This window comes from Gallus gallus, chromosome 3 (assembly GCF_016699485.2).
Source record: "Gallus gallus isolate bGalGal1 chromosome 3, bGalGal1.mat.broiler.GRCg7b, whole genome shotgun sequence".
Classification (NCBI taxonomy): domain Eukaryota; kingdom Metazoa; phylum Chordata; class Aves; order Galliformes; family Phasianidae; genus Gallus; species Gallus gallus.
In genome coordinates, this window is record NC_052534.1 from 15,674,882 (window position 1) to 15,692,801 (window position 17,920).

General features: G+C 46.9%; 1 protein-coding gene across 8 annotated transcripts; it reads left to right on the plus strand.

Moving 5' to 3' along the window:
* Positions 1–2,743: 2,743 nt before the first annotated feature.
* SLC22A7 (solute carrier family 22 member 7) lies at positions 2,744–17,046 on the plus strand. Of its 8 annotated transcripts, none has more exons than XR_006938643.1 (10): positions 2,744–3,200; positions 5,068–5,171; positions 9,722–9,876; positions 10,904–11,072; positions 13,314–13,431; positions 14,068–14,177; positions 14,264–14,478; positions 14,962–15,070; positions 15,921–16,198; positions 16,592–16,730. XR_006938643.1 is itself a non-coding variant. In XM_046938588.1 (10 exons), exons 1-10 carry the CDS (start codon positions 3,320–3,322, stop codon positions 16,668–16,670), a joined length of 1,305 nt encoding a protein of 434 aa, XP_046794544.1. In that variant the 5' UTR covers positions 2,744–3,319; the 3' UTR covers positions 16,671–17,046. The 8 variants fall into 8 exon arrangements, 7 of the variants coding, with proteins under 7 accessions (XP_046794544.1, XP_015138949.2, NP_001186367.2 ...); XM_046938588.1 differs by having other exon boundaries at positions 2,744–3,373; positions 15,992–16,198; positions 16,607–17,046; XM_015283463.4 differs by having other exon boundaries at positions 15,992–16,198; positions 16,592–17,046.
* Positions 17,047–17,920: the final 874 nt, after the last annotated feature.

A 17,920-nucleotide genomic window follows, 5' to 3' on the forward strand; every position in this document is an offset into this window, starting at 1 on the left:
TAATGAATGTCTGAGAAGACTGGGTGTGAAGAAGTTGGAATGAATGGCTGAGAAGGCTTTGAGGTAAGGACCAGCTGGGAATGGCCTAGGAGGGGAGGAGAAGGGAGGGCTGAGCAGAGCTGTGGAGTTATTGGGATGCAATGAGCCAACAGCCACGTGGGCAGGGAAACTCCCCAGGTTGGGTGTTAGACCTCGCTTTGCTTGCTCTGTCATCACATACAAATCACTCTTGGCAGCCACTCAGCCCAGCTCCTGCTTCAGTGGAAGAAAGAGTGTGACTGTGTACTTTCTCACCCACACCTTTACTGTCTGCACAGGGTTTCCAAAAACAGCTTTCTAACCAGCGCTGAATCCTGCCCTAAGCTCCCTCGGCAGCGCTACATGACTGTTTGAGGTAAAACCTGCCGTTTCATTTCAGTTGCAGTATATTAGGGACACTGAAGTGTCTTCACTGCCCTGCACAGCTTCACCTGTCCCCCATATCTCCTGTGCCCGTGGGCCAGGAGCCCACTGAAGGCCTAGTTCCCCTGTCTCCAGCCCCTTCTACTCCAAATCAGGTTCTCTGGTTGTGCCGATGTCCCAGCTCATCCCCTGACCATATCCAGGGCTGCCGATGGATTTGGCTCCCAACCCAGCTCCTCTGGCTGTGCTGAGAGCCTATGGGACCATGCCCTGTTGGCCACTGAAGAATATTCCCTCTCTGCTAGTAGATAGCCTTCTGAAACAGAGAAGAAAGATTGCTGAAGAAAACGGTATGGATGTGAAGCTTCTGTTTTCATACATGAGCAGTCAGTGTGATCTCGCTGCCACCAGGCACGTCCAGGGTCTAGAGCCAAGTGGTAGGGCAGAGTCACAGCAGTTGTACGTGCAGTGATCATTAACTACATGTAGTGACCCGCTACGGGAACGTGTTTGGGTTAGAGAAATACAGCAGTCAACTAATAGTTCCTAGCAATTGCCGTGTGAAGAGGAGAGCTCCAGGGGTTGCGGAGCAATGGACTGTAACCTCATTTCTGATGGGGAGGCTGGATTTGCTCTGCAGTTTAAATATGCAACAGCATATCAATGAGAATTCCTGTTCCTTGCTCTTAGAAGACCAGTGGTGAAGAAAAACAATTTGCCCTTTAGTTCAACTTGAGCTTAAACTGTAACCCTGGAGGGAAGGTGCTGTCGGGTGACCCTGCTCCACTGCCACCTAATTTCCCTGCTCCCACCCCAAGGTGAGCACTGATACACTCAGTAGTGCAGACTGGGGCAGCATATTAGTTAAACGTGGATGACCAGGAATGCTGCTGAGACAAGCAAAGATCTCCTAAGGCCATAGCATGCCATCCTTTGCCTCATAAGCCTGAACCTGAGCATTCAGCCACAACCAGAGAGGCCCTAAGGACTGTTTCAGCCCTTCTTATCTCCGCCTGCTGCTCCGCAGCCCTTTGTTCTCTGGCCTACTGCAGCCTTGGAGCAGGTGCCCACCTGCATCGGCACCCCTGAACGCTCAAGACCACAGGATTGCTGTAGGAGGGAGGACTGTGGGGAAACAAGGTAGAACCCCCCACTCCCACAGCTCCCAGTTTAATCAGCCTTGATATTGCCTCTTCTCTAAGCTTGCTTGGCTGTGGGGCAGGGCCCTTTGTCTGTCTTGTCTTTAAACGCTAGTGATCCTCCAGCTGGGTCTCTATTGGCCAGGGAAAAGGATGAGTAGCTCCTGGATGACCTGAAGTACCCAGAGCTGCTAGATTTTTTTTGTTCCTGTCTCACGAAGTAGGGACTGTCCTTTGAACCACGCTGTTTGTGTGACCCAAGCTGCACCAGCTCTGTTCCTGCATCTCCCCACTTGCTGCATCAAGGCTTTTGCCCAGCAGCTGTGCAATATGCAGCTCATCAAAGTTGCATGTGGTGCATACTCTTTGTCAACCTTGACCTTTGATGACAGGTTTCTCCAACTAACTTTCAGCTTCTCAGATGCATGGTCTGTTCTTGTTCTGCAGTGGCTCTGGCTAAATAAATTGCTCATGGTCTTGGCTAAGAGCACACAAGGAATAGAAATGCAAATCAAAGACCCATCTCTTCCAGGAGCCTCTTTCTAGTGGTGGAGGGAGAGCTGTGGTGTGAAGCCCCAGTGGCAGCAGTACCTCTGGCCCCGCCAAGGGCTGTAGGTCTCTCATTGGGCTGTTGTATTGATCCCCAACTATTGGTCTCCATTCAGAGACATGTTTCTCATCTCTTCTGGGAGCCCTGTCCTCTGTGTATCCCTTGCTCCCAGGTCATGACTTGAGACGAGCCGTACTAAGAACACAGCTGATGCACAGCAGTCAGGCTTTGGTGCTCGCAGGCATCCTCCATGCTGGGGGGCACCACTGCACTCCTGGGGGCTCATTTTCTGTCCAGCTGGGCAGGCTGGTGATCAGCTCACACAACACAGAGCATGTTGGTGTGCCTGAGAGAAAGCCGAGTGTGATGTCCTCGCACCAGAAACGATGGTGCTCTTCCCACAGCCCTTTCCTAATTTGGATCTCCCCCTCAAAAACCACCACGGGAGGAAAGAACTCTTTAAAAAGGAAAAAAAAAAAAAAAGTGCCTTGTGCTGGATCTGCTTGAAATAGATGTGCTGTGTGCACTTGGAATGATTTCTTTGGCTCTACCCCAAATTGAGAGTTTCACTGTGACTTTTGAAAGCCTTGCCGTGAGGTCTCAAAGTCCAAGGAAGTGGCTGTATGAAAAGCCATGGGAAGCTGAGCTCCAAGAACAGAGACCACTTCTCAAGCTCATGTTGCTGCTCCTTGGTACATAGCTGCTCTGAATGAGCAAACTCTATAGAAAAGATGAAATTTGAAGATCTCTTACTGGAAACTGGTGGCTTTGGCAGATTCCAGATTTTGATTTTGTTAATCCTCTGCCTCCCAAGAATCAACCTTCCCATGCATTTCCTGCTGCACAACTTTCTTGCTGCTACCCCCTCTCACCACTGTGCAATTCCGCATCAGGAAGAATTTGTGAACCTCACCACGGAGGAAATTCTGCTCATCAGCATCCCCCGGGAGCCCGATGGCACCTTCAGGTCTTGTGAGATGTTCTCACAGCCTCAGTTTCACCTACTTCTCAATTCCTCTCTGCAACCATACAACGACTCCGTCACCCAGGACTGCCAGCACGGGTGGGTCTACGACCACTCGCAGTTCACCTCCACCATCTCCACTGAGGTAACCTCTGGCCCGTGATCTACCTGAAAATGAAATTAGCTCAGTGTTTTGAGGAGATGGAGACATGTTCATAAGGTGCACTGAATCAAAGGGGAATCTCTGCATTTTTAACCAGTGGAATGTACTTGTTTAGAGAAGATGGCTTGGGATGGGGAAGTTCTTTTTTCTCAGAGGTAGATACCAACATTTCTCATAATGAGCACCTTCAGGTGACTGGGAGACTGGGGGTGTGGGGAGGAGAGACTGCTATGGGACTTTCTCTGTTTGGGCCATGTGGCATTTGCACAGGATCACACCCTGTAAGGATATCATCTGACTCTGTGGCTTTCTTGATTTTTCCAAGCACTTTGTTACTTTCCTTGTCTGCCTCTCCTCTCTGGTCTCCTGTTCCCTTGCTTCTCCCCAGGATTAAGCAGCCTTTCTCACTTTCCCCACTTGTTCTATTCCTGCCCTTCAATATATCTTTGATGTTTTACATTTGTTGACTACGCGCCTTGATGGGAAGAAGACCTCGGCAAAGCTGTTGACTCACTTTGTGACTTTATCCTTTAAAGTTCTTTAAAGTGACTTTATCCTTCTAGAAAACACTTCCCAGATTTAGGAGTCCATCAGTCCAGTTGTCACCAGAGTGCCTTGCCATCAGCCATAAAATGTGCTCTCGGAGGGCTCCTGGTGAGATGCAGCACTTTGGTCAGCCATAACCTTGAGTCTGCCCAAGGTCCCTGCCCATCAAACATTAACCACCAGCCTTCTGAAATGCTTTGTTAGGGCTAAGAGTGATACCTCTGGGTGTTAATGCTTTACCTGCAGGCTGTAGCTTCTCCTCCTGGAAAGGCAGCCCAAAGCACAGTAGGTCTTAGGGAAGAGGACACTTTGGTCAGACAAAAGGGAAATGGATGGTTTAGAAACAACAGCAGCTGTCTGAGAGCATGGCCAAGCCTTATTCTAGAGCCAGTGCCTCCTCCCCACCACTCAACCTCTGGTTTTAGCAAGCACAGAGGTGGTTGCTGGGTGCACACCAGGTCTGCACCTGATTTCCACACTGTTTCAGGGAGAACGATGTAAAGCACCCTTGGAGAAAAAGGCAGGATAAATGCTCTGCTGCAGAGGCACTGGACTCAGAGCCTTATGACACTGCATTCAGGGTGCCATGGCTTCAGGTGGTGTTCAAGAGGCCATGGACTTTCCGTGGAGTCTTTTTCTCTTGCAGCCAAAAAGGTTGTTCAAGGTCTTGTTGGCCTTGTCAGAAAGACTGTGAGGCTAGGTTGATGATTAAATTAAGTTTTGTCAAGTTACACATATATGGAAAATGAACTCTGCAGCTTGGTTAGAGCATTCTGTAACGATTAGCAACATTTGCACCTCCCAGAAAAAAAAAAAATGATGCTAATTAACTCAATTAAGAAGAGTGCCTAGACCGCTCTCTCCATAGAAATTAGTAAGTTAGCATCAGGAGCAAGTCTGACTCCCCTCTGTCTTCCTTCTTCCCTGCACAGACTACCTGGGGAAGTTGGTCAGGTCAACACTAACTGGATATAAAGATGGCATTTTATAATGAACATTGTGGCACAAAGAATCAGAGAACTGTTTATGTTGGAAAAGAACCTGAAGATCACTAAGCCCAAACACCAACCTGACCTACCCAGTCCCACCACTAAATCACGTCCCTCAGTGCTGCGTCCACATGTCTCTTGATTAACCCCATCACTGCCCTGGGCAGCCAAATTCCAATGCCTGGCCACCTTCTCTTAGAAGAAATTCTTCCTGATATCCCAACTAAACTGCATCTGGTTCAACTTGGGAAGGGGTGTGAAGGGAGACAGAGGCTGAACTGGGCACTCAGCGTCACTCTGGCCTTGTGTTTCAGTGGGACCTGGTGTGTGAGCAGCGTGGACTGAACCAGGCGACTGCGACCTTCTTCTTCATCGGTGTCACGATGGGGGCCGTGGTGTTTGGATACCTTTCGGACAGGTTTGACCCTCTCAGGCTGTCCCTCCAAGGCTGCAGTTTCCTGGCAAGGCCTTCACACACAAGTGGCTTGCAAAAGCAACGAGAGGGGCAGAAAAAGGAGAAAACACAATCGTTAAGGGAGAACTCAGTCTTCCACATCCAAACTGGATTAAAGTCATCCTGAGAAGCAATGCAAGGGCTAAATGCTGAGTTAGGATCATGGATTGCTTCATGGGGCAGCCAGTTAGGAGCCCACCTGAGAAGCTGCTCTGGCCATGGTGAGGATAAGGTGCATTGCAACAATGACAGTAGCACTGGGGTCAGAATTGCTGCAGGAACAGATATAAAACACCCACTGTCTGCGAGACATTTCAGGAAAGATAACTGCTTAAAAAGGAAAAAGATGATTAAAACAAAGCTGAAACAAGCAGCTGAGAGTTACAGCCTGGCAAGCTATCTGGAAATTATCGAAGGACACGCAAGTGAGGGGCTTAAAGCAAATAAATGTCGTGTCCAAAAAAAGTCTCAAGAAAGCAAAAACTGTCTCTGTCATTACCAGAGAAGCAGGGTAAAGCAGGGAGGCACTCTTCAAGGAAGAGCTGAGACCATGGCCTGATAAGGAAAATAGGAGTAAATCTACTCTCCCTGGTTAATTATTAGAATGTGATAATGCAAAGGGGAATAAAAGTCTGAGCAACAACCTAGAAAGGGCATCAATTAAGAAATCAAATATTTTTGCAAATAGCGGAACCAGGAAACCTACCACCAAATATGCAGAGCAAGCATGCAATCAGGATGTGCTGTTCTCTCTACACTATTCAATATTTAATGGCTGAGTTTCCTGTGCAGGAAACTATTTGATTCCCTCCCGATTTCCTTCCTCTGGGACCAAAGGAACGTTAGGGTGAGGCAGGCTGCAAAATCACTGCACAGCAGAAGGGGAACAAGGTGTACCATACAAAGCTGCCAGTCACTTCTGTATCTTTTCTTATATCTGTTTCAAATCAATTTTTATACAGGTCCCTAAGAAAGACCTTGGGAACTGCCAGCCAGGCAGCCTGGCATCCAGCTCTGTCGAGTGAATTGGTAGAAACAATTCTGAATGGCTGAGCTAAGGGCCGTAGGACCTTCTATTTCTCTTTTGTATAAGATTCATACCCTACCAACAGATTGGATTTCTTTGAAGGTTTTCACAGGTGTGTGAACAGAGGAGATATCATCTATAAGAGGTTTTCTTACAAAAGGCTTCAAAAGAAACTGACCAGGACGGGATGTCCCTGCATGGCTAAATAATTGATCAAAAGCGGGGAGGGAGCAGGGAGGGGTAAGCGTTGGGTTGTTACAGCAAAGGGACACCTCTGGGGACCTGTTAATTGGATGTGTGCTCTTCAGCATATTCATAACTGAACTGGAAAAGGAGTGAGTGGTGAGGGGGTGCTGAGTGACCGGGCTGGTAGAGACAAAGCCTGAGTGTGAAGAACCGCAGAAGTATCCTACAGAGCTCTGTGACTGGGTGGAAGCATTAAAAGACACAATTTTAGGGTAGATTAATATAAAACAAAGAAAGAAATGCATCCGACTCCACATGTAAAATAGAGCTGTCCATAGTGGCTCAGGAGTAGGACTTAGAAGTTACAATAAAAAGCTTCAGGCAAATATCTGATAGAGTCTTAGAATCACCGAGACTGGAAAAGACCTCTAGGATCGTCCAGTCCAACCATCCACCTACCACCAATATTTCCTTACTAAACCATGTCCCTCAGTACATCTAAATGATTCTTGAACACCTCCAGGGACAGTGACTCCACCACCTGCCTGGGCAGCCTGTGCCGTTGCCTGACCACTCTTATGGAGAGGAAATTTTTCCTAATGTCCAACTTGAACCTCTTCTGGCACAGCTTGAGGCCGTTCCCTTTAGTCCTATCTTCTCAGCGATGAGTAGCAGCTGGGGAAGCAAATGTGTACAGAACACAGAAAAACAGAACAGAAAACTAAAGTGAACATAACCATGCAGAAACATGTATATAAGTGATGGCCCCATCACGTATATGAATACTGTGTGCAGTTTTGATTTCTCTTCGCTCCCTTCCCCACCTATACCTACTATAATCTCCCCAAGGTTATAGTAGAAGGGAAGAAAACGTGATGACAAATAAGGCTAAGTTAAGGATTGACTGCTGAGTAGGCAAACCAAGACCTTCAGTCTGCTAAAGAGGCAGATAAAGAGAGTTTGGCAGCCAGCCCTGCCTTCATCAGCAGCCTGACTGCACTGCCATGCTGGGCCATGCTGTAAACCACAGCCAACGGATCAAGCAGATTGTGTTGGTTGCTTACAACACTCCAGATATGGCAATTGGTCTCCCATCTTCTCTGGGGTGTTCAGCACTTCATAGTGCATATTCAGCCCCATTTCCATCATTCCACCTCTCTGCTCTTCATCGTTTCTTCATCTGCAAGATGACATTCCTTTGGCTTCATTCTCATCTCAGCCTTCTCCAGCTGTACCCACTTAAAGAGGAGAGACAGAAATGCTTAGGGTTTTTTTCAGCTCAAGAAGTGACCATTTACTCCTGCCATCTGGCTATTAATGTATCGTTTACCCATGCAAAGGCCTCCTCTCCTCTCCTGTAACAGCTCAGTTTCTATGAGAATCTCTGGTGGGAGAGTGGTTATGGCTGCTGTGGGAAATCCAGGCATTCTGAATCACTCAGAACTTCCTCATGACATTTGACTTCTCCTGCAGTGAACTTCAACAGATTATGAGCATTTTCTTTACAAAAGCCATGCTGATACCTGTAGCATTTGCTTATCTGTGTCAACGAATTCTAATTTTTAACATTATCTTTACCCATTTAATCACTATCAATACTAGATCTGTTAAACCTCGGATTCATGCCCCCATATCTCCCTCAGGACACTGCAAAAGCAACCTTTCTCTTCTCTAATAGAGAAGAGGTCCCACTCCCCCGTGTAAATTGTAAAGCACATACTGTACCTCCAGTGCTTCAGGCTGAGAGACATCTGGTCCTGGCATTTTGCTGCAGCTCAGGTTCATTCTGATCCAAGCTTCTACAGACTCCTGCACTTAAGAACACTTCTGCTGACAAATCTTAACCCACCAAAGCTTCCGAGCACCTTTACTGAGAACATATCTATGCAAAAGAATAGAAATCTGGGGGAAAAAAAGGAAATTGTTATTGCCTGTTCTTGTCCAATTTCTCCTTTTGTACCTTGTTACTGTACCTCATTGGCTGTATCACGCTCTGGCAGACTCCCACATTGGGATATTTATGAAAAATGCTTTTTAATTCATTTTTATCCTTGCACAGCTTGCTCTTTTTATTGTATTTTCCACATATAAACTTCAGAGGTTGGGCTTTTCCATTTCTCTCGCTCTTTGAAGGCAATTTTAACCACATTACTTCTGGCAGCCTCATTCTAGCAGTTCGATCCTGCCAGCTTCTCTCTGGTTCCTTTAGCAGGTGGTGTGCATTTGCTGTGAGATCTAGTAATGGGTCCATAAATAGCAGCCTTGTGCTCTGCAGGGAATTTTATGTTTTGATATGCTCCTTACTGTATTTTTGAACCGTATCTTAATTGTATCTTCTTTCCTTAGCACTTACACTTTCAGAAGTAGGATCCAGCACTGGTGGGTTTCTGGATGCTTGCTGCACTGACCCAGGTGTGTCGCTTCCACAGTCCGTTTGAATTTCACAGCAGATCCAGAAAACTGCCTGAGCTGTTGCCACGAGTTGGTTCTTCTCCAGCAGACATGTTAACTAGCTGCTGCGTGAAGCTACTTGCAACCGTTCTTAAGAATGTTATGGTGGCACTGTGTCCCAACACATCATTTCATCCCCTGGAGCAAAGGTCCTTGCCACCATCCCTATCAGGTGGCCACTGGGAGAATGCCAGAATCAGTCCCTACAGACTGAATGCGACCCGTTGACAGATTTAATTACTAGGCCTGTTTCAAACCATCACATGCGGGGCTGATATTTACTGGAAGGTCTCCTCCACTTATGGATGGCTTGTCAAAATGTTCATTGAAATCCCAACCTCATGCTCCATGTCGAATTTTAGATTTCCACAGTTTGTGTACACATACACACATTGTTGGTGTGAGAGTGAATGCCTCAGCACATTTCTGTGTATTTGACTTCCTGTATTTCTCCACACTCTCCCCACAGGACTCTGTACCAAGGGCCGAGTCATACAACTTCCAAAATCCTTGAGGAGCAACCTCAGCATGCATGTTCAAGCTGACATCACTGCTTATCATGGTGGCATTGAATGGGGAGCCCAGAATATCATTTTTTTTTTAATCACTGCTGCTCTTTCCATTGGAGAGAGTCATGCCCAGAGCTCATGGGGCTTCCTGACCATTTTTATGGGATCACACCGCTGCAGTGCTGGCAATATCCAGCAAGTCCCTCCACTCTGGGGTACCACGTAGTCTTTGCAGTGCAAACTATGTATCAACCTCCTTAAGTGTCTGCTTTACCTCATTTCAAACCCTACTCCTGGGACACATTTCCAGCCTGTAAGTAACCCTGTCTGTGCTTTGATAGGTTCGGCCGGAAATCTATCCTCATGCTGTCACTTGTGTGCTCAGTCATATTTGGGATGCTGAGTGCCTGCTCCGTCTCCTACACCATGCTGGCTGTCACAAGAACCCTCACCGGGGTGGCCCTGAGCGGTGTGTCCCTGATCATCTTGCCTCTGGGTAAGTATGGTGAACTTATGGGTGTACAGGGTGCCTACTTCTTCAGAAGAGCAGTTGGGCAGTGGCACAGGCAGCCAGGGAGGTGGTGGAGTCACCGTCCCTGGAGGTGTTCAAGAACCAAGGCTGGAAAGGGAAAGAACATGAAAATAAAATCTCTCAAAGCGAGGCAAATTTGAAGCTAAGAAACTTGGGTAATGACATAATTAAAACAAGCTCCAATCTCCACGCTACCCAACAGAACATCAGATGATTTTATAGGTATGTTTAGGATGCCCTGGGCAAGAGTCACAATGCTTTAGAGCACATTACATGTGCAGCAGAAATTTCCAGAATTTTTGCAGATATACCCAAAAACAAGCTAAAAATGCTTCAGGAAAGGACAAATAAAAGATAGTACATGTCCCGAGGCCTGCGATGGCACATTCTTATTTTAAAGGTGATGCCTACAATACAAAGTAGAGATTGGGAAGGACATTTATGATTGCTAGATGCTGTAGCATGATGTCAAGATCTCTGGAGGAAAATTGACTGTTAGTTCTGGAACAGAAGCAAGGGGATCACCCTTTGTTCTGGATTTACATGTGCATCAATATCTGTTCCACTAAGGGCAGTTCAGCTTAATTTATGTATACTATATTAACGTTATATTTCTTGAATCTGGAGTGATTGCATAGGCAGAGAAATTGGAAAGGCAAGATACAAGTGGAGAGTTAGATTAAAGATGAGTTTGATGAAGATGACCATTGGATGCTATTAACAAGATAAAAATGTATCATCTAGGGTGTTTCTGGCACCATTGTTAATATATGTCCAGAATTTCTTCCTTTAAAGCTTCATTTTAGTTGTTTTCAGCTTTGTGAGGAGTTAAGTTGTGGATGAACATTTAAAAAGTGGCAAATGTCAGTGGAACTCTCCTGGAGGAAAAGACCAGGGATGTTGCCTCACTTTGCCCTTCTCACAAAGACCCGCAGACCCTCTCCTGAAGAAGCCCTGTGTGACCCAGCTGAACGCTGCCTCCCTCTTACAGGGATGGAGTGGGTGGACATAGAGCACCGCACCTTCTCTGGGGTCCTGACCAGCATCTTCTGGAGCGTAGGGAACATGCTGCTGGCCTTGACAGCATACCTGGTGAGGGAATGGCACTGGCTCTTGGTTGCCGTGACGGGACCTTGTCTTCTGAGCATCGTCTGCCTGTGGTGAGTGCAGCAACCTGTGGCCTGCTTCTGCTGAACAGGAGCAGGATGTCATTTGCCTTTCTGCCCTGTGTGTGTGGCAAATATTGCAGCATTCATCCTGGAATTGGATCTGGCAACCTTGAAAACCTTCAGAAATGGTGGCCTGGCCCTCCTCAACCTCAAGGTCATTGTTTGGTTCATCTTGGACATCAGTGTGGATCTGGACCCACACTGCAAAAATCCGCCAGGGTGATGGGGAGCTATAGCTGGAAGCCACACAAAATAATCTGACTGATACACATGCAGACCCCAAAATTACATGCATAACTGATAAGCAGAAAAGATGTAAAAATGCAAATGTGACTTTCAGCTGCTGCTAGAGAGGCATCTAGAGGTGATGGTTTCCTTGCTTACTATGTCTGTCCATCAGCATGAAGCAGCAGATGAAATAGCTGCACCAGCCAAATAGCTACCAACAAAATCTCAAATCATACCTGTGAAAAATGGGATTTTTTCACACTGAAGCTGTTGTTAAACAATGGCTCAGAAGTAGACGTATCCTTTCAACAGTGACGAATGGTTTCTGGCAGAGTTACATCTCATGTTTTGCTGATCAAATTCAAGACAATTAAGTGTTATGTTCTGCTGACTTTCTGGTTTGAGGTTTTGCTCTTTTTCTAGGACACCTAGTTGTAGAAATTGAATCCTGGGAAGTGTTGAAATTCATAGATATATTTGGATCCACCCTTTGAATAATAGCTGCATTTCTTTCTCGTTTGTTAATGCCTCTTATGGAAATGAGTTCTCAAAAAAAAAAATTACACTGTCTGATCAAAATTCAAGCAACCAAGAGGTCAGTGATTGCTGGATAATTAAGTCCCTGAAGAATAGAATCAAAATTTAATTTAACACATTCATTATATATTGTTGACACAATACCTGTGCTCAGCTGAGACATTAGACAGCCAAAAGACATAAAATACTGTGGAAACGGTGGCAAGGAGTGCAAAATGCCACCTTTAATTCTATATATTTGCCAAAGTATTAACAACTTCTGGAAAGGAGTTGAAAACCTTCCATGGTCCAGTTCTGCAAATGATTTTGCTCTACACACCCTTTTCAGCTACGGATCGAATAGATTGAATAGTTCATTGATTCTAGAGCAACCTGACTTAGGGCACACGAATCACCAACAGCTTTTAGGGAACTCAGTGGGAGACCTCAGTGAGAGATTCTGACAAACTCATGAGCTCAGCTGATCTCTTACCCAAATATTTCTTCAAGCTTCTAACTGCACTTCAGTTGGACTATATTGGAATGTTTGCATATGGTTGGAATGGATCTGACTGTGAGGCATTTCCAGTGTCTTCTGGACATTGACCACTATGCAGACCCACACATGCTCAGGCCAGCTGGGCTGCACTGTGGCCTGGGGAGATCCAGGGCTGATAGTACCACGTAGCCATGAATGAAAGATCAGATGAAACCAGATGAAAGATCACAGAGAGGAACAAGGAGTCACAGATGCCAGTTTATGACAAAGTGGTGGATCTTTTACTGGGACAGATAGAAAAACAGGAGTCACAGGGCCCCCACTCGAGGTAGGTCTGCTAAGTAAACTTCTCCAAGTTGCTAATTAGCTTTGATTAGAGCATCCCTTGTCACTCAATGGCTAGCGTGACTTCTTCACTAGGGGCCACAGCCACAGTGATTTAGACTCCAGTGGATTATCTTTTGCAGAAGGCTTTGATTGGTGTGAACAACAAATAATTTAGCAATCAACAAAGGAAGTAAGAAGTATAATCTCAGAGGGCCCACTAAATCCTTTCTACATAGTAGTTTTTAATATCCTAAAGTATCAGCATTTAAAGAATCTCAAAAATCATGAATATAAATCTGAATAAATCTATACATCTGAATAAATCATTAATCTAATGTGTAAATATAAACTTTCTGGGGCCGATTTCATTTGTTAAGAGTTTGAAACTTCAACCAGCCCAGAAAATTCAAGCCTTGATCAAAAATCGTATTATAAAAATTTTTGCTAGACATTTCGATTAAGAGACCAGTTCTTTAAGGGTAGAATAGCATGTATGTGTAAAGAGGGTGTCCTATTAGTCTTAATCTCATGCACCGCAGTTGTTATTCTCAGTAGAGGTTGAAGTGTCATAGAGAAGATCCCCTCTCTTTGGCCAGGGCCATGTATGTGGGGTGGAAAACATGGGGTGACAACAGGAATGCTGTCTTCTCTCCTCGCACCAGGTGGGTCCCAGAGTCTGCCCGGTGGCTCATAGCCAACGGCAAAGTGAAACAAGCTCACAAGCATCTGCTTAGATGTGCAAGAATGAATGGAAGGAAAGACTTCACTATCTCACCAGAGGTGAGAAACTGAAGATCTGGACACGTTCTTCCTCCCACATTTTCTCTTTCTCTCTGTTTTACTTCTACTTTATATCTGAAGTGATGCTCAGCCTGCAGAGTGATCCGTGGGACACTATGGTCCACAGGATGCCTTAGGCCATTTTGCTCTAGAAAGCATTTACATTCACTGCTAAAGAGAAAACTCACACTCAGCTCACGTAAGACCAGAAACCAACTTCAGTAGGTGGGGAGTCTTTCCATTCATCACTGTCATAGCAAGACACCTCACTGCACTGGACACTGGACACTGGACACTGGACTTAGTATGCAGTGAAAGAAGTACAGCTTGGAAAAATAAGGAGTTGGCACTGGCCAATGCTGACTTTGCTAGAACTCTTTCTGCCACGTGGGATATGTAGGTAAGAGAGGAAAAGGGGCCATGGATGAATAAGGGCTCTAAAATGGTAGATAATCTATTAAATGCTGTAGGAAGACAAGCCTCTTATAATGTATGCCCAGCAAATTGTTCTGCAATAGGAATGTATGGAAAACTGAATGGGTTGATGAAATTAGGAATGGCAGCCTGTCTAGGGTCTCATGTCTGGATGCTAAATGTACAGCAGCTGAACCCTCTCCTTCTTCTCACATCTCCCAGGCTCTTAGAGGAATGACTACAGAGAAAAATCCAGGAGAGAGTTTCTCCTACATCAGCTTGTTCAGGACACCAGTCCTGCGGAAGATTTCTCTCTGTTCCGGGACAGTGTGGTAAGCAGTGTTACTTTGCACAAGGGATTCATCCTGCATTGCCCAGCTGGTTTTCCCCCGTTTCAGTCTCCATACATTCCTTGCAGGTTTGGTGTTGCCTTCTCTTATTACGGCATGAGTATGAGCCTAACTGGCTTTGGGCTCAACATGTATTTCTCCCAGTTTGTCTTTGGCATCATTGAGATTCCAGCCAAGATACTCATGTACGTGCTGGTGAATCGAATTGGACGGCGGCACAGCCAGGCGTGGTCACTCATCCTGACCGGACTGTGCATAGGAGCCAATATCATCATCCCTACACGTGAGATGCTCTTCTGCTGTTCGCTAAAGGGAAGGTATCCATTCTGTGCTGTGCTAGAGAAGGAGAAACATAGACCTTGTCCACAGTCAACTCGATATCGAGACGTCTTCTACCTGCAAAGGCATTAGTGGGACAAGGTTGCTGATGTGGGCCAGCCCTAGTATCTGGAGGCAGCAGATGTTCTCTAGTCACTGTGAAGCACTATAAGGCTAGTGATAACAGGGGGAAGTGCCCATCCTTATTATAATTATTTTCCAATGGGAAATATTGGGACTTAGACTTCCATCCACTCAGCTTCCACTCAAAATAGCAGTCACCAAATTTTCAGACTGATTCAGACTGATTCAGACATTGGATGCAGCAGCTACAGGGCTCTGAAGCTTCCAGTTCTGTCTCTTGGAGCCTTCTGGCACCTGTGACCACAAGAAACTTCTTCACAGTTTTCTTTGACTATTGTCATAAATGTCTTTTCTTTCCTCCCAGCTTTCACTTCCCTACGCTCTGTGATAGCTGTTATGGCCAAAGGTTCCTCAGAAGCTGCGTTCACCACTGTCTACTTGTACACCTCTGAGCTCTACCCCACCGTCCTGAGGTAAGAGAGGCTACTGCCGGAGGGCACCACCAGATCCTTAGTGGGATGTCACCATTTGGTCTTGGACATTGACACAGCAGGAGGTGCTGTTGGCTAAGCTGCAGGACTGATCCCTTCCCTCTAGAGGTAGCAGGTTCTGAGGATTACATCTACCCACAAGAAATGGGCAGAAAGCTATTATTTGCTGACCTGGGGTATGTGGATAGGGAAATGTGTTGAATGGTGAGGACTATTCTGTGGGACACATACTACCACAGAAGTTTGATAGCCGTCTGGACATCAGATGATACTAAAGCAGGGATTAAGTAGCCTTTTAGGAGAAAAAAGACAGTTCATTTCAAATATCCAGTTAATAATGATGTAAAATCACAGACAGGTCCTGGGATCCCTGTTTTATGCATGAAATGCCATTCATCCCCTGAAAATTATTAAGTGGAATAGGTCCCAGTTCCTATTCTTGGCCACATCTCCAGGCTTTCCTAATTATAGAAGGACTAGAGGTGCTCACAGTGATCTCTAGTGCTTGGCACCTGCCTAGAACTACCTGGGAGAGGAGGGACTTAAATTAATCTCAGCAGATAAGAGGACTTAGAGGGATGTGTAGAAAATGCACTCAGTTTTAGACTTTCAAAGAGAAAACACATTTAGAGTGGATGTTTCAGAAGTGTTGTCATTATATGAAGATACAGAGAAAAAAAAAAGTAGAAAAAGCCTGGTAGAGGAAAAATCTAGGGGTGAGAAATCCCTAGGTTTTCTCACCTAATGATGAGAAATCTCTAGATCCCCTGAAAAATAGGAGAGGGAAGAAGGACTCCTTTTTTTTTATTATTTATCTTATTTTTTTTGCAAGGTCTGATATGAAAGAAGTACCCATTTCTTTCTTGGGGTATTCTACACTACCACAGTCTCCTACCTTTCCAGGCAGAATGGGATGGGATACACCTCCTTCATGGCTCGCCTCGGTGGGTCTTTGGCCCCACTTGTGTTCCTGCTGGATGATGTGTGGAGGTCTCTGCCTCAGGTGACGTACTGTGGCGTAGCAGTGTTCTGTGGCTCAGTGGCCTTCTTGCTCCCAGAGACACTCAATGCGCACCTGCCTGAGGGCATTGAGGACATTGAGAAGACACAGTGAGTAAACTCCATCCTGTCTCACACAAAGAGACTGCCAAAAGAGGCAGGGAAATGTCCCATCTGCCATCTGTAATTCCACATCCATGGGCAGCAGCAGATCAAGTGACAGTTCAGCTGGGATTGGGACTGCCAGGCCCTTTGCTCTTCTATCCACCAGCCCAAAAAGCATCTGGGGGTGTTAGCTGGCAGCTGGCCGAACATGAGCCAGCAGTGTGCCCAGGTGGCCAAGAAGGCCAACAGTATCCTAGCTTGTATCGGTAGGAGCGGGGGGTGGTGCGAATGTGGCACTGAGGGACATGGTTAGTGGGAATGATGGAGGTGGGATGGTGGTTGAACATGGTGATCTTAGAGGTCTTTTCCAACCTTAACAATTCTATGACTCCATGATAGATTCTTTCCTTCCAGAGTGAAAGGACCGCTACAAACCAGTGCTCCTGAGGGCATGCAATTACAGTCTCTTCTGAAGTGAAGGACTCCAAGGAGCAGCCATAGGCACTGTGAAGGATTGCAAAACGGAGCCGTAATCTGGCCTGCCGATGGATGAGCCTTCATTCTCCTCCTGGTCTCTCTCTGCAGGGAAGTGGGGCTGATATGAGGAAAGAGGTGGATCATAAAACCAGCTGGAGGGAGCCAACCCTGCTCTGTAATGTGATCAGGACCAAGAGTGCTCAGGTCTAACAGGGTCTGGAAATAAAAGGACTCTAAGTTTGGCACTTCCAGTCTTGCTGGACCAGCAGCACCTTTTAGATCACTGCACAGCCTTCCAGAAACTGTAGCCCATCGGTTGACAAACCACAAGAAATGTAAAAGAGCAATAAAAACCACTGAGCGTGAATTGTACAAAACCGAATCCTCTTAAATAAATGTAGCCACGCACAGGTCTAGCAGTGCGCACAAAGGCGGCTCTGGAACCAGCCGAGGCAGCCCATCAGATCCAGGTCCAAGAGCGCCTCCTGGTAGAAATACGCCGCATAGCAAGATTTCGTGTGCCACGTTTTTGCTTCCAAGTAACAAAAGGAAGGCGAACTCCTCGGGAACAGCCCGAGCCTGGGCCTGGAAAAAGAGCGGTTCCCTGTGAGGAGCTGCAGCCGCCGCGAGGCCTCCCTCAGCCCCTCTGCTCTGGGCCGAGGCGATGGAGAGAGCCCGGGGTGTGCTTTTACAGCGAGGGGACGCGCGGTTTGACAGAGGCGCGCTTTGCTGGTAGAGTTCGGGCTTCATGCAGGAAAATGCTCTCGATTTGCTGCCAACGCGTTGTGATGTCGAGCAACCGACGTGAGCACGCAACACTGATGGCGTCTGTCCCACAGCATCCGCGAGGAAAACCGGGGCATTAACCAAAGCGGGAGCTGCCCTCCTTCCTGCCAGCTTTGCTAGGAGATGTAAACCCCCCCGAGCCCAGAACTGGTGCAGTAAGATGACTGCGGCTGGCCGCACAGCGTGCAGGAGGAGGACGGGAGCGACGCTTGCAAAAAACAAAGGCGCTCGTTAAACTTTCACCCTTTCCCGTCCATCGCCCCGGGCTCCTCCCGCCCCCTCCCTCAGCCCGAGCCGCGGGACCCGGCGGCGAAGGGGGCGCTTTCCGCCCTCCGCGGCGTTGCCTGGGAACGGGGCCGCATTACGTCACTCCCCTGACGTCATCTCCTACGGCTCCGCTTCCGGGTCGCGCCGAGGAAGGCGGGGCGGGGGCGTGCCGCGCCGGGGCGGGCTCACCCTCCCCCC